General features: G+C 45.1%; 1 protein-coding gene across 1 annotated transcript; it reads left to right on the forward strand.

The window, feature by feature from the left end:
* The first annotated feature begins 4,229 nt into the window (after positions 1-4,229).
* On the forward strand, positions 4,230-5,615 carry LOC133886649 (flavonoid O-methyltransferase-like protein Os11g0303600). Its single transcript, XM_062326386.1, has 2 exons — positions 4,230-5,088; positions 5,275-5,615. The coding sequence occupies exons 1-2, from the start codon at positions 4,303-4,305 to the stop codon at positions 5,569-5,571; spliced, it is 1,083 nt and encodes a 360-aa protein (XP_062182370.1). The 5' UTR covers positions 4,230-4,302; the 3' UTR covers positions 5,572-5,615.
* The last annotated feature ends 11,217 nt before the right edge of the window (positions 5,616-16,832 follow it).

The following is a 16,832-nucleotide window of genomic DNA, read 5'->3' on the forward strand; positions in this document are numbered from 1 at the left end:
TATAGCTCTTGATGAGATCTACAATTTTATAGTTGAAAACTTTTTAATTTAAGGTCATTTAAATACCCAAATAATTATAATAAAGTTGCAACAGTGGTCTATGATAGCTGATATTAAAAAATTCATAACTTTTTCACCGAAGTCGAATGGGAAAAAACTTTATATTAAAATTGTAGCTCTTGACGAGATCTACACCTTTGTAGTTGATCACTTTTTATTTGCGATCATTTAGATATCCAAATAGCTATTCAAACGTTCAGTCAGAAGATATTAAAAGTATTTATTTTGCTTCTGTACTCACGAATGGACATTAACTAAGATGGTTAGAGGGTTTATGTATGCTCACAGGAGGTCTTGGTTCGAGTCTTAGTTGCAGTATGCGAGCGAATATCACGTGAGTTTACGAATATTAGGTACGGCCGGGTGGATAACCTCTGGTCGGATGCCTCTGGTAAAAAAAAAAAAATTGAAACTTTTTCGACTCAAAAAACGTTGAATCGAGACCGACTATCAATACTGGTTGGTAGCTCCAACCAGCACTGATAGCGATTTTTAGTGTCGATTCTATACTCATCACAGATAGTCAGTGCCGAATAATCAATAACAGTTCAAAGCCTATCATTGATGACGATTTTGAACCGGTATTGATAAGGTGTTTTTGTGTAGTGACATTCAAACAATTCGAGGGTTATCATCTTAACATAACTGTGAACTGTTACAGTTAAACTGGCAAAAACAACGTGGAAACTGGCTATAGCTTCACATTAGTACATGTGCGTGATGTATCCCATTTAGGCCTCGTTTGGCTATACCGGGATCGACCGGGATTGGGACTCGATCTCGCCCTCGTGGGGAACAGTACCCACGGGTGGGATGGAACCCGGGTTGAGCCGAAAGTACATTTGGCTCGGATGTGGGTTGTAATGAATCCGACCCAAACCCAGTCAATCCACCGGAGAAAACAGCACCCCTAGTTTAGATCGGGAACGATTCGTTCTCTCTCGTATCACTCATCCTCGTAGGAGGCGGCAACAGCACTAAATCTCTCTTGCGAGCGTCAACTCCAACAGCGGTGGTCTGTGCCTTCCTTGCAGACCAAGTCCCTTCACTCGGCCCTCTTCGCACTCCCCGCCTCGCTGTTGACACACCCACACCACCGCCAGCTCAGACCCCACGCCCGATCAACTCCAACAGCGGCGGTCTGTGTCTTCCTTGCAGACCAAGTCCCTTCACTCAGCCCTCTTCACACTCCCCGCCTCGCCGTTGACACACCCACGCCACCGCCAGCCCAGACCCCATGCCCGATCTAGAAATCCAAGCGGAGGCGCCATCCCACAACAAACCTCGTCGCTAGCTTCCTGCTCACTGCGCCCAGGTCCAATGCCTTCGTGGTGAGTAGTGCTACATCGAGTTCCCCAACGACGATGACCTTATCGAGAAACTCACCACCAATAGCATCGACATCTTTGTCTCTGACGGTGACACAGCAAGGCCTGGCTGCTCCCTCACATTCGTCGGCAACCTCCTCTTCCCCATCTTCGCGTTTCTTCGCGAGTAGGAGGCCTATCGAGCATTACCACCGTGGCATCAAGCATATTGTGTGTGTTCAACATGCAACAACAGGTGAAGTCCATGGCGCCCATGGACACATCCGCCACCGCCGACACTACAGAATCAGATTGCGTATAAAGAGGTGTTCGCATATTGCATGTTCGATAAAATGTGTGAGTCGTGAAAACTTGCAGAAATTTCATCGATGTTTTTTGTTTGCTTGACATTTGAAAGAAAATGAATCCACTAAAATCCTAAAAATACAACTAAAATTAGTCTATAATTGACCTAAAATCATCTAAAATTCACCTAAATCGTTTAAAATGCACCTAAAATCCTCAAAAAGGCACTTAAAAGTAATCTATAATTGACCTAAAATAATCTAAAATTCACCTAAACCATTTAGAATGCACTTTAAATCCTCTAAAATACATCTAAAATTCTCTAGCAATAATCCATCCATTCATACCTTGTTATGGCGGCAGTGTAAGGGTGGAGGAGGGTGTGAGAGCTCATGGTGAAGGTTGGGGTCGAGGTGGCAGCGTTAGGGTGTAGGAGACCAAGGAGGGCTTAGTGGTGCAAGACAGGAACCAAGGCATCGATGTGGAGCAGGCCAGCGTCAAGTTGGATGAGGAGGTGGCGTCAGCTCCTAGATGTGGAGGAGGTTGTGCTGTTGAGGAGGTGTGGGGCAGGAGCCCAGGTGTCGGTGTGGAGGAGGTCGATGTCAGGGTGGTTGAGGAGGTGGCATCAGCTCTGAGATGTAGATGAAGTTGTGCAGTGGAGGAGGCTACGGTGGGCGTGGGGCTGGGTGGGAGCTAAGTCGTTGGTGTGGTGGCCCGGGAGCAACTAAGTATTGATGAAGGGTGGAGAAGGATAGTTATAGGGTAGTGATAATAAGAAAGTTGAGCGACATATACTAAATTGAAATTTAGTGACTCAACTAGTAAGACATTTGAAATAGACAAATCACATGAGATAGTAATTTTACATAAATCTTTTACCTTTTGTTTGCTATTATCTCCAATATTTATTTTGTCATATTCTGATCCATCATTGCTTATAGAAGTGAACATCCTTTGAGTTCGGATCATGTGTTGAATGCACCCACTATCTAGCATCCAATGCCACCGGACTTGTAGTTTACCTATAAAACAAAGTTAAACTCTTTTAGGTACCTAAACTTGTTTGGATCCTTTGATATTAGTTACCAATGCTTTAAGCACCCAAATGACATTCTTTTTAGCACCAATTATAGGAGTGTCAATAAATTTAACTTTAACACTACCAATTTAATATCTCTTAAGAATAGAATATGAATCAAAAGATGCATATGAATTATGCTTAACATTTTTATAATCTTTTTCAACATGCTCGGGTGTCTTGCACTTTATACAATAACAACTACCTTTCACAAAAAAGGTTTTGTGATGGATAAATATTTTCTTACCATTTTTTGGAACATACCCAAAGCCTTCATTCTTGATGGAGAACCTTTGATCATATAAGATTTGTTTAATCTTGGATTCTTCAATATAGCATCTTGTTAGATCATTGGTTAGTTTTTCAACCTTTCATTTTAACTTATTGTTCTCATCAACAAGCAAAGAATTATTGCAACATGTAATTTTAGGCAAGCTAAGCAAATCATTATGCAAGATAAATGTACTCATGAAAGTGAAGTAGACATGTCATCTAGAATATTGCAAGAGATACCCATATCTACTTTAGTTTTATTGATTTTATGAGCAATAAGAGAGTCATGAACTTCCTTAACCATCTCATGAGTTTCTTTTAGACCCTCATAAAATGTCTTTAACTGCTTATAGGATCCTTAAAGAGAACTGTATTTTGTCTTCAATTTCTTAAGTTTTATTCTTTCTTTGCTCATAAAATTATCAAAATCATTTATCAATTCAACAACATCATATAAATATTTGTATTTATCATATACTACCTTAGAGTCACTTTTTGCCATGAGGCAAAAATGTGTGGAGAAGAATGGATGTGCCTCCTTGATGAATGTACCGGCAAGACCATTTTAAGATAACTTCTCATCATGAGAGTCGGAGTTTGAGCTTGCATCCGAATCCCATATAACATAGCAAGTTTGACCATCTTTCTTTTTTTTAAATACTTCTTGAATACCTTCTTGCCATCACTCTTCTTCTTCTTGTTATATTTTTATTCTTCTTGTTTTTACAATGTATTACAATATGTCAATTTTTATCACATTCAAAATACCTTCTTTTCTCAAAAGGATTTACTTTAAAATATTATCTTTTTACTATATCCGCTTAAATCATCTCTGTCTTAATAATGTAGCAAGTGTTGTTGACACAATATTTGAAGATGTTGGGCTGCACTTTTATACTGTAGCTATGTGTACTGTAATAGTAAATATTAGCTGTTATGTTCTGATCGGACAGTCGAGACTGTACAGTACTGTAGAGAGCTGTTCAAAAATGACGTACTGCAGTACTATAGAGGATATGGGTTGGTGTCCATGACCTTCCGACATTGCTGAGACATAGACCCCATCTCAATCGTGGTACACAGTCATTTTCCAGACTTGATGATAGCACGATGTCTATCATCGCGTCCCACGTGATCCACGTGATGATAGCTCAGTCATAATTATTAGTACTTCTTAACAGCAGGTAAGCTGTACTATATTAACCCTCGCAAAGCATGCAGAGCCATCCAAGCAAACCACATAAAACTACACCCAGGAATCGTAAGGTATAGCAACAAATGGCAGCTCAGGCTCATTCCATTGTAGTTCCCACTGACGCCGAGCTGCTGCAGGCACAGGCCGACCTATGGCGCCACAGCCTCTACTACCTCAAATCCATGGCACTGAAGTGTGCTGTGGAGCTTGGCATCCCCACAGCCATCCACCGCCTAGGCGGCGCCGCCACACTGCCTGACCTGGTCACCGCGCTATCACTTCCCGCGGCTAAGCTTCAATTCCTTGGCCGCCTCATGCGGCTGTTGGCATCGTCTGGCGTCTTCGCCATGGTTGAGGACACCTACTCGCTCACCCCCCTGTCCTACCTCTTGGTGGATGGCATCGCTGCAGATGGGCACATCAACCATGCACCTTTCCTGCTCACTGTGACCTCGACCCACTATATTGACTTGGCAATGGGGCTAGCCGCCTGGCTCAAGAAGGAAGACAAGACACCACCTTTTGATCATGTGCATGGAGCATCACTGTTCGAGGAGAGTATGGAGCGGTTGCATCCAGAGTTCCATAAGATGGCAATCAAAGGTTTGGTAGTCCACGACAACTTTGGGGTCGACATTGCGTTGCGAGAATTCCGTGAAATATTCCAGGGGATAAAGTCATTGACAGATTGCTGCTACCATGGGGATGGCACGACGGCGAAGGCCATTGTGAAGGCCTTCCCACACATAAAGGTCACCGTGCTGGACCTTCCATACGAGGTTCGCAAAATACCGGCTGATGGTGTCGTTAACTATGTTGGAGGTGACATGTTCAAGTTCATCCCACCTGCTCAAGTTGTGATACTCAAGGTATAAGTGGTACACGAAATTGAAACTCTTTTACGTGTTTCATTGCCAAAAAAATAACGCATTAATTCGAACAAAACATTTTTCGTGTATACAAAACCATTCAAGTTATGCAGATTGTTGTCTATAATTATTAAGCTCTATAATTTTCATGTCCTCAACTAACATTATTGAACTTTTCCCTGGCAGATGGTGCTGCACCACTGGAGTGATGAGGACTGCGTGAAGATCCTTGCCAATTGCAAGAAGGCAGTACCTTCACGAGAAGATGGAGGAAAAGTTCTGATCCGAGATATAGTTCTCGACCCTGCCTCCGGGCCAATGTTTGAAACCCAACTCTTAATGGACATCGGCATGATGCTCATAAAAGGAGGCCGGCAACGGGACTTAAATGACTGGCGTGACATCTTCATCAAAGCAGGGTTCAGTGACTATAAGTTGATCAAGAAATTTGGAGCTCGAGGTGTCTTGGAGGTCTATCCGTAAGTTTTCTCCTAGACATTCTGGTATTGTGGTTTGCTACGATAAAACCTATAATGAAAGAAAATAAAGGATGCGCCATAGTTTCTGAATGATCGTTTCACGGAACATTAAGCAGCTAGCTGAGATGACAAGCTTGGTTGCTTTAAGATCTGTTAGAATAAGTCTTGAGTGCTTTGCGTCGAGTTTGGGTTTGTTTGTTTCAATTTCGGTTCAGAGCACGATCATGTCAATTGGTTGTGCACGTTTGTAGCTCGAGGCATGCGCGTTCATGCCGGAGTGGAGTCATAGCGGTTGACGCGGCATGCTGGAACGTGCGAACGGCATGCCGCGCCCGTCGGAGAGCCAGTGGCCATGACGATGTCGAGTCTGTAACCTCCTTTATATTCAAGCAATAGAGTCCCGAAAAACGCTGCTGCATTGCAGCACACATTCATGCGTTCTCTGGTTTCCAATTGTGTTCGCGTGCATGTGTCTTCCAGGGAGCTCGTCGACGACGTGCAAGTGTCGTATCTCTGGCGATTTGTAACAAGTGGTATCAGAGCCGGTTGCGGGGGGGAGCTCGATCGCGGCAAGGTACCGCCGTTGAAATCGAGACCGCGCAATCGACTACGCACTCATGGCCGGCGACGGGAAAGGCGAGGGGAGCGGCGCCAAGGATGGCATCGTGGTCCAGCGGGTGGTGCGTGAGGTGTCAGGCGGGACTAGCTACCCCGTTCTCACCAAAACGAACTACACTAAGTGGGCACTCCTCATGAAGGTCAAGCTCAGGGCCCGAGCACTCTGGGCCGCCGTCGATACAGGAGGCGTGGATTCTCAGGAAGACATGATGGCGCTCGGTGCTCTGTGCAGCGTCGTGCCGCTGGAGATGGTGTCCGTGATCGCCGACAAAGGAACGGCGAAGGAAGCCTGGGATGCTATCAAGACCATGCGAGTTGGCGATGACCGCGTGAAGAAGTCAAGAGCCCAACAGCTGCGCAGACAGTTCGAGGCGGCGGCGTTCAAGCATGGTGAGTCCGTTGAAGAGTTCGCTCTACGACTAAGCGGCATGGTGGCCACTCTGGCGACTCTCGGCGAGGTTGTGGAGGAGACCAAGGTAGTGGAGAAGCTGTTCCGCAGCATGCCGCAGCGATTTCGTCAGATCGTGCTGGCAAATGAGACGCTGCTTGACGTGTCCAAGCTCATGCTGGCAAATGCGACGGGGAGGTTGAAGGCCGCCGAAGATGTGTTCGAGCCGCCATCGTCAACGGTGCAACACGATGGCAAGTTGTACTTGACAGAGGAGGAATGGGATGCAAGGAGAAAACGGCGCGAGGCCGAGAATCATGACGGCAGCGGCGGCTCAGGCAAGAACTTCGCGCGTCGAGGAAGGGGGCGTTCGAATGGGCGTCCACGAATGGGCCATGGCGGCAGATCATAGTCGGGTGGGCCGCCAGTGGCCTCGGACCAGTGCCGGAGGTGTGGAAAACATGGGCATTGGGCCCGGGAGTGCAGGTCGAAGCCGAAGAAGGAGCAGGCCCATGTGGCCCACGAAGAGGAGGCTGCTTTACTGCTGTTGCGAGCGAGTGTCGGCAGAATCCCCATTTCGTCGCCGGTACAGGACTCCCCCGCGATCACACCGATGACTGGAGCGGTGAAATGTGAGGCCGTGCAGGAGCGGGCGGTGTCATGCTTGGCCCCGAACCTCGACATCGGGCCTGTGGAGGCGTCGGCGTGCTCCCCGCCCCAAATCCGGGAGGAATAGGTCTTCGTGCAGCTTGGGAGAGCGGAGGAGAACCGCGACGCCAAGCGATGGATCCTTGACACTGGAGCGACGAACCACATGACGGGGTCACGAGCCGCCTTCGTCGAGATGAACACCAAAGTCTACAGAACGGTGCGGTTCGGCGATGACTCCGTCGCGCAGATCGAAGGATGCGGGACCGTGATGTTCGTCTACAAGAACGGCGAGCATCGCTCCTTCGCCGGTGTCTACTACATCCCCCAGCTCACAACGAACATTGTGAGTGTGGGTCAACTCGACGAGGGAGGTTATCAGGTGCTGATTGATGGCGGAGTGATGACGATTCGTGAACTGGGAGGACGCATGCTTGCCAAGGTGAAGCGTGCCCAGAACCGCCTGTATGTGCTCTCTGTTGAGCTCGCGCGGCCGGTGTGCTTGGCGCTGCCAGGCAGTGAGGCGGCTTGGCGCTGGCATGCACGGTTGGGGCACCTAAACTTTCCGGCAATGAGGAGGATGGCCCGTGAGGATCTAGTACGCGGACTTCCTGAATTCAGTCAAGTGGATCAACTTTACGAAGCTTGTCTGGAAGGGAAGCAGAGGAGGACGTCGTTCCCAGATCAAGCTCAGTACCGCGCCGGGCGAGTGCTGGAATTGGTGCACGGAGACATTTGCGGCAAGATCACGCCAGCCACACCAAGCGGAAATCAATACTTTCTGCTCATGGTGGATGACAAGAGCAGGTTCATGTCAGTAGCTCTGTTGAAGACGAAGGATCAAGCCACTGCAGCAATCAAGCAGTTTCAGTTCACGGCCGAGGCAGAGACAGGATAGAAGATGGGCACGCTACGGACTGACCGTGGCGAGGAGTTCAATTTAGCAGAGCTCCACGACTACTGTCTGGAACATGGCGTGCGGCAGCAAACAACGGCGCCATACTCCCCTCAGCAGAATGGAGTCGTGGAACGGCGGAACGCCACCGTGGTGGGCACTGCCCGGAGCATGATGAAAGCGAAAGGGCTCCCGAATTGGTTTTGGGGGGAGGCTGTGCTCATTGCTGTGTATGTGCTGAACCGGACGCCGATGAAGAGTGTGGAAGGTATGACACCATTTGAAGCTTGGTACAGCAAGAAGCCATCGGTTCATCATCTCCGCACATTTGGATGCATTGTTTATGTGAAGAACACGATGCCCCACTTGAAGAAGCTGGAGGACAGGGGTCAGCGCATGGTGTTCATCGGCTATGAACGAGGCTCCAAGGCGTTCCGAGCACGCGGCGAGTTCACATCACCAGAGATGTGGTGTTCGATGAAGATGCTCAGTGGAATTGGGACGATGAAGATGAAGGCAAGGCTGATGCCAGCGACACGTTTACAGTGGAGTACATGGTGATCACCGGGCGGGAAGAACCACAAGAAGAACCTGTGGAGTCGCCGGCGTCACCACCGCAGACGCCCGGGGGAGCTGGTGGCGCGGCTTCCACTCCAGTACACCTGGTCTCGCCACCGACGGAGCTAGGGAGCCACCTAGATGCCGACCACGACGACGACGCACCCTTGCGGTTCCGAACCGTGGAGAACATCCTTGGGGAGGCAATCCGCAATCTGGGCCACGGTGAGCTGCACGCAGTGAGCGCCAAGGAACCGGCTACATTGGCGGATGCGGAACGTCAGCCGTGTTGGCGTAAGGCGATGGAAGAAGAGCTGCAATCCATTGAAGAGAACCAGACCTGGTCGCTGGCTGAGCTCCCCAAAGGGCGACGAGCGATCAGTTTGAAGTGGGTGTTCAAAGTGAAGCGAGATGAGCAGGGAAAAGTGGTGCGGCACAAGGCGAGATTGGTTGTAAAGGGGTATGCCTAACGCCATGGCATCGACTACGGTGAAGTCTTTGCGCCTGTGGCACAGCTGGAAGCAGTGCGGCTGATCATGGCCATGGCGGCTCATCTGGGCTGGGAGGTACACCATATGGATGTCAAGTCAGCCTTCTTGAATGGAAATCTGCAGGAAGAAGTGTTTGTTGAACAACCTCCTGGTTTTGTGAGAGCTGGAAGGGAGCATCAAGTGTTTAAGCTACACAAGGCACTATATGGGCTACATCAAGCACCTCGAGCTTGGAATCAGAAGCTGGATGAGAGCTTGACTCTGCTGGGTTTTCCGAAGTGTCCTTCAGACCATGCTATATACTGCAGAGGAGATAGTGGTGAGCGCCTGGTACTGGGGGTTTATGTAGATGATTTTGTGATCACTGGTAGCAGCAGAGAAGGGATCCAACAATTCAAGAAGGAGATGACTAAATTGTTCAAGATGAGTGATTTGGGGTTGCTACATTATTATCTTGGCATTGAGGTGAAACAGCATGAAGATGGGTTTTTCCTCAGTCAGAGCAGCTATGCTAAGAAGATTTTGGAGAAGGCAAGGATGACTGAATGCAATCCATGCAAGATACCAATGGAGCCCAGACTGAAACTTAGTAAGCAGAGCACCAGTCCTCTTGTGGATGCAACTTTCTATAGAAGTTTGATTGGCAGCCTCAGGTATTTAGTGAATACTCGCCCTGATCTTGCTTATTCAGTTGGGTATGTGAGTAGGTTCATGGAAGAGCCACACATGGATCATTTGCTAGCAGTGAAACACATTCTGAGATATATTGCTGGCACATGTGACTGGGGTCTGTTTTACCCAAGGAAGAAAGGAGTACAACCAAGTTTGGAGGGGTATAGTGATAGTGACTTAGCAGGAGATATTGATGGCCGAAAGAGCACTACTGGTGTTATTTTCTTCCTTGGTGATAGTCCTGTTAGTTGGCAATCTGCAAAACAGATAGTGGTGGCCATGTCAAGTTGTGAAGCTGAATATATTGCTGCTGCAACTGCTACTTGTCAAGCTGTGTGGTTGGCAAGGCTGCTAGCTGAAATCCTGAATTCAGAAGTGAGCATGCCATTGCTAAGGGTGGACAACAAGTCTGCTATTTCCCTCATCAAGAATCCAGTGCTGAATGATCGTAGTCGACACATAGACACAAGGTTTCATTTGATCAGGGAGTATGCAGCACAGGGAAAAATCGAAGTGAAGCTCATCGGGACAGAAGAGCAACTTGGGGACATTCTCACGAAGTCTCTTTGCAGAGTGAAGTTCCAGGATCTTTGCGAGAAGATTGGACTTTAGAACTTGTCAGGTCAGTAGTGTTGCGCGTCAAGAATTAGGGGGAGAATTGTTAGAATAAGTCTTGAGCGCTTAGCGTCGAGTTTGGGTTTGTTTGTTTCAATTTCGGTTCAGAGCACGATCATGTCAATTGGTTGTGCGCGTTTGTAGCTCGAGCCATGCGCGTTCATGCCAGAGCGGAGTCATAGCGGTTGACGCGGCATGCTGGAACGTGTGAACGGCATGCCGCGCCCGTCGGAGAGCCAGTGGCCACGACGATGTCGAGTCTGTAACCTCCTTTATATTCAAGCAATAGAGTCCCAAAAAACGCTGCTGCATTGCAGCACACATTCGTGCGTTCTCTGGTTTCCAATTGTGTTCGCGTGCGTGTATCTTCCAGGGAGCTCGCCGACGACGTGCAAGCGTCGTATCTCTGGCGATTTCTAACAAGATGTGCATAACTTTCATTTGGGAAAGTACCAACGCACAAGGTGAGATTGTACATGTACCATATTGGTATCCACCAACCAGGAGTTGGATATATGTACTGGCTTGTTATTAGTCCAGTTCTATCATTAATATTCAAGAGGGACTCTTTCCATTAGCCCCTGTATCTCGGAAAGCAGGGGCAACCGTTGTACCAACACTAAATATATCTATAAATATTCAGGAGAGTCTCTGGACTGTTTGTGAATACTTTACTGTTATTCATGTTGAGTTTGCTAGATCGAATGCTTGTGACTATCATTGAATAGCAATGTCAAAGAACAACTGGACCTGACAAATAATAGTTTGGGGAGTCCTGGGAATAGGTCCGAAAGGATGATCACGGTGACTTGACAAGGAAAACCAGACAAGTTGCTTGAATTTTTCTTGTAACGAGGATTTTTTGATCTCTCCCGATGATCAATTTTTCAGATTTTTCCAGAACCTTGTGCATTAAAAGATATTTTGTTGTTTGAAGATGAGTTTGTATTTATTTTATTCCTCATTGCGAAATGCGGTGGAATGTCCTTGGCATAGGTTCACTAAGAGATTTGAATAATCAATTCTAATTGCATAAGAGCTGCACAATTTCAATTAGCATAATTATTATGCTTTTCCCTTATGGATATGGATTATAGGAATTTATTTTTTAAAACATTTATACTTGCAATTCAGTCAAACATATAATGTTCTCAATCTATTTCTATGACAGCATGTAAAATTTCAATGAATATCACTGCCAATAGTAAACTGGCGCACAGAGATAAGCTCAATTCTTTTAAAGAAATATATAAAACTAAGGTAGGTGGCTAACAAAATTAATTTCTGATATTTTCATGACGTAGGACAGTCATGCAACGATTTAATGCCCCTGTCATTTTGATAAAACTATAATATTCTAACATATTTCCTCGAATGAATCTGTCATACCCTTAAAATTTAAAAAAAGATTCAAAGAACAGAGAAAAGAAATTAGACGATTTAATGCTCTCTTCGCCTCCATCGCCGCCGCACACCTTTTTCACTCTGCCACCGCAAATCCTGCGCACGATGCGTGGCCTGTGCGTGTTTCCGTGCCGCCCTGCACTGTGCCGCCGCCTGCGAATCCCGCTGCACAACACACAGCCGCCTCGCGCCCGAGCCGCCACTATGGCCATGCTTGCCACAGTGCTCCGCCTGTTCCCTCTCTCCACCGGCTTTAAAAGGACCCGAGTCCTTCTCCCTCGCTGCTCTCCATCCCGGCACCTACACCACCTCCTCCTCAAATTCTCTCAGTGCCACCACCCAAACCGGCCGTCCCCGTTGCTAGTAAGCCCCATCACCGAAGATCTCGCTGCCACTCGCACTGCCGCCGGTTAGCCGTCGTCCCCATCTCCTTCTTACTCCCTTAGGCAGCCAAACACCAACCAGACCTGAGAAGACTAACCCATGCCGCTGCTGTCGAGCTTCATCGCAAATCAATTCCACCCTGGTGTAGATCCGTCCACTGCCCATTTTCCACGTCGCCAGAGTCTGCCGCTGCCATACACTGCCGGCACCCCCATCCTTCCTACCTCTGTCTCGCCAACCAAACAGAGCCGAGCTAATTTAGGAGCTGAGCAAAGCCGAGAATATTCCAGGAGTATTCATTTTTCAGTTTCCAAATTAACCTCTCGATAAATATTTGGAAACCTATTTCTCCTTCGTTTTGACTCTGTTTTTGATGATTCTTCCATCAATATTTATCTAAATTCAAGATCTATCAAAACATACCAATTTCATAATTTTTATAATTTATTAGTTTTAAATATAACTTAATTTAGTCATTTAATATATGTGTTGTCAAAAATATAGAACTAGCTCTTTGGCTAGTTTAAGAGTAGTCTTAGATGTAGATAAAATTAGATAGACATGTTTTGGGCTATAAAGTAACACTTAGCACTTAGGCTATAAGAGATTAATTTATGTAGATAATTAAAATTAATTGGCTCGTTACAATAAATAATAACTTAATTAGAATAGTAAATAAATAAATATTTGCTAACTAGATAAAAAATTCTAGAAAATAGGGAAATTGACACACACACTTTGAACTCAGGAGGCCTTATAATAGCCACCTTTCAACTAGTGAATTGGAATAGTTTCTTTAATTAGGTTATATTTAATTGGACTTTCCATTCAACTTACGAAGTAAGATTAGAGCAGTCACTTGATCTAGTTGTTGTCGGATAATCGCACCTAGTACAATTAATGGAGTAGAATAATCATCCTTCATACCTCAGTTCCACAAAACATTAGTAGTAGAACATATCCATGTAGAGCAACAAGATACGTACTTTGTTCTTAATGCCCGTCCCTCGTTTGGAATTAGGGTAGACTTACCTCGATTAAATATTTATTGACGTTATTTGTGTATGTTACAAGAATAAGCATTTGAAGAGGACCTAGATTTCAAGGAAGAAACCGAAGACAAGACCCGATCGTGCAGAAACCCGTGAGACTTGGACGTCAAGATCAATCGAGATTTTCCTTTTAGAAGGCAAGTCCTATACAATGGACCATACTGCACCTATAATTTTTAACTATACTATTATGTATGCTTAAATTGGTGACTCTAATTTAAAATATTGAAGTAGCTATGACCTAGATTATTTAAGACATGCCTTGTTATTGGTTATCTTTATCTTTACCCTGTTGAAAGCCTAGAAGGCCCTAACAATAACTATATTATTTGGTTAGATGATTGCTTATTTACTAGCATGTTTAGCTAAACAATAACAAATACTAGCGTTAATCATGCTTTCCGAAATGTGTGAAATATGGTGTGTGCTTGGTGGTGTGAGTGACTTTTAAAGAACCGCAAAGTTTGATTTGACACGGGTGAGTAAGGTACCTCATGTGGGGTGGGACTATCTTGGGGAGCAAGGTTCACATGCATGGTGTTTTTGCTGGGAGATACTTAGCTCGGTTGCATAAGGACCAGTTTGCTTTGACATCTCATCTAGCGATCATCCGTATAACCACATGTCCCTGAGAGTGGGTAAAGGGTTTGGCAACTCACATTTCGACATTTCTGAAGGATCACCTGGAGGCAAGTGTTGCAGTGTAGGAGAAGACTTGAGTTGTTCATTGAGAGACTCCAGGTCCGGCTGGAGGTTGTTCATTCCTAATGATGCCCTAATAGTCCCTAGCCTGGAGAGACTGATTTGAAAGCCAAAAGCCTTTGCTTGCAGTTTCTCGTAGGTGGGAATTTAGAAGGTTAGACTGTCAAGTAGTCTCGTTATGCCGCTTCACTGTTGATCCTGGTTGGAGGTTAGGCGTATCATGTGGGTAAAGTTGTATATCTCTGCAGAGTGAAATCTATTTAAATAGCTATGCCTACAGTCATGGACTATGCTATGGTTTAGTCTTAATGATTAGCTCAAATATGTGAGTATTTCTTGAAGTGTGAGTGGGTAGTGTGCTCGTGTTTTGAAAAAGAACAACACCTAGGTACTTCTAGTGAAATCTAGTTGTTACCACAGGTTCCAAAGTAAGTGTAAAGTGTTTTCCACCTTTCACGTGTAGTCGCAAACTCACAAACATGTAGATCATGACAAATCATCCGAAAGTCAACTAGAACAACAATGGAAACAAAGAAAATAAAGAAGACAAGAATTTGTTTTTCGAAGTTAGGATCTAGCGATCCTATGTCTCCGCTAAGGTGCTCACAAAGAGCCGGGTCTCTTTCAACCATATTTCTCATCAACTGACCACGAAGATCGAGCTTAGACTTATTCAAAGTCATCTTTCCTTGCAGAGGCAAGGATGAACCTTCACAAATATCCCGCAGCACTCCACAAGCTTGAGTGCTCAGCCGATGATGCCTAGCCTTCTAGGACCTCAAGGCTCCAAGAGTAACGAACGCGAAATTGACCGCTTGGAGATGAACTTGAGTGCTCAAAGGTTTTAATGGAGGTCACTAGCACTCAGTCACTCAACCTAACTCTCAAAAGTTTGCAAGACTGAATGTCTAAGGGAGCGGGATAGCTATTTAATGGCTATGAATGCTTTTGTCTTCGTGGTTGCTTAGCAGCAAATGAAGGGAGGGGTGATGGGGTATTTACACCCAATTCTCAAAAACTACCTATTATGCAGTTTTCTCTGCACTAACCTAGAACTTCTGGGTTCAACCCAGAACTTTCAAGTTGGCTCGAGACTTAGTAACCGAGGACCCCTACTTGGAAAGAATTCAGAGGTTTCAGCACCCAGAACTTGAGGGCTAGCCCGGAACTACTGAGTTAAGCATTAAGGTCTTAACCAAGCATCCTAGATTAGACTTAATCTAGAGGTTCTGGCTACCTAGAACTTCTGAACTAACCCAGAACTTCTAGGTTGGTTTAAAAAAGCAAACCGAGCACTGTTACTCACTTGAGAAGCTTTCATGGTCTTGCGGGTTTCTATTGGCGTTTTGTGCGAGATTTCAACACCATTACTGCCCCCATTGAATGAATTAATGAAGAAAAGAGTGGTTTTCAAATGGGGACCTGAACAAGAACAAGCATTCGAGTTGTTGAAAGAGAAGTTCACCCATGCTCCATTGCTCCACTCTGATTTTGGTAAGACATTTGACATGGAATGTGATGCTAGTGGGATTAGAATTGGAGGTGACCTAATTCAAGAAGGTAACATGTTGCTTATTTTAACGAGAAATTAAGTGGGCTAAGTTTGAATTATTCCACTTATGATTAAGAATTGTATGCTTTAGTTCGTGTGCTTGAAACTTGGCAACATTATCTATGGCTCCAAGAATTTATTATACATTCTAATCATGAATCGCAGAAACATATTACAAGTCAAGCTAAACTGAATAAATGACATGCTAAATGGGTAGAATTGAGTCATTTCCATATGTCATAAAACATAAGAAAGGAAAGGACAATGTGATTACTGATGCGCTTTCTAGGAATATACCATATTATCTCAGCTTGATCATAAGATTTTTGGTTTAGAGACCACTAAGGACTTATATGCTGCTGATTTAGACTTTAAAGAAGTGCTTGAACATTGTAAAGAAGGGAAGACATGGAATAAATATGTTCTGAATGACGGAATGCTCTATTGTGCTAACAAGCTATGCATTCCAGCTAGCTCCGTTCATCTTTTGTTCTTACAGGAGGCACATGGAGGAGAATTGATGGCACATTATGGAGCAAAGAAGACTGAAGATGTGCTGGCTGCCCACTTCTTTTGGCCAAAGATAAGACGTGATGTCGAGTGATATGTTTTACGTTGTACCACTTGCAACAAAGCTAAGTCTCGCTTAAATCCACATGGTTTTTATATGCCTCTTCCTGTTCCAAGTGCACCATAGGAGAATATTTCTATGGTTATGTTTTAGGACTGCCTAGGATAATGAGGGAGAGGGATAGTATATTTGTAGTTATGGATAGATTTTCTAAAATGGCGCATTTTATACCTTGTCACAAGCGCGATGATGCTACAAACATAGCTGATTTATTTTTCAAGGAAATTGTTCGCCTACATGGAGTGCTTATTACTATTGTCTCGGATCGTGATGCAAAGTTTTTGAGTCACTTTTGGAGATCACTTTGGAATAAATTGGGGACGAAGCTGCCATTTTCTACTACATATCATCCCCAAGCCGATGGTCAAACAGAGGTCGTCATAAGCACATTATCGACTATGATACGGGCAGTTCTAAAGAAAAATTTAAGGATGTGGGAAGAGTGTTTACCACATATTAAATTTTCTTACAATAGATCGGTACACTCCACAACCAAGGTAAGTTTCTTCCAGGTAGTGTATGGATTTAATCCCCGTGCTTTTATTGATTTATTACCTTTGCCTACTTTTGAAAGACTTAATTTAGATGCTAAGAAACGTGCTGAATTTTTTCTTAAGTTACATGAAACCACTAAAAAGAATATATAGAGCATGAC

The sequence above is a fragment of the Phragmites australis genome, chromosome 12 (genome assembly GCF_958298935.1).
Source record: "Phragmites australis chromosome 12, lpPhrAust1.1, whole genome shotgun sequence".
Classification (NCBI taxonomy): Eukaryota; Viridiplantae; Streptophyta; class Magnoliopsida; order Poales; family Poaceae; genus Phragmites; species Phragmites australis.

Coding starts and splice junctions, on each gene's coding strand:
- LOC133886649 (XM_062326386.1), top strand. CDS start 4,303: ATGGCAGCTCAGGCTCATTCCATTGTAGTTCCCACTGACGCCGAGCTG. Junction 5,089..5,274: donor CTCAAGTTGTGATACTCAAG/GTATAAGTGGTA, acceptor TTTCCCTGGCAG/ATGGTGCTGCACCACTGGAG.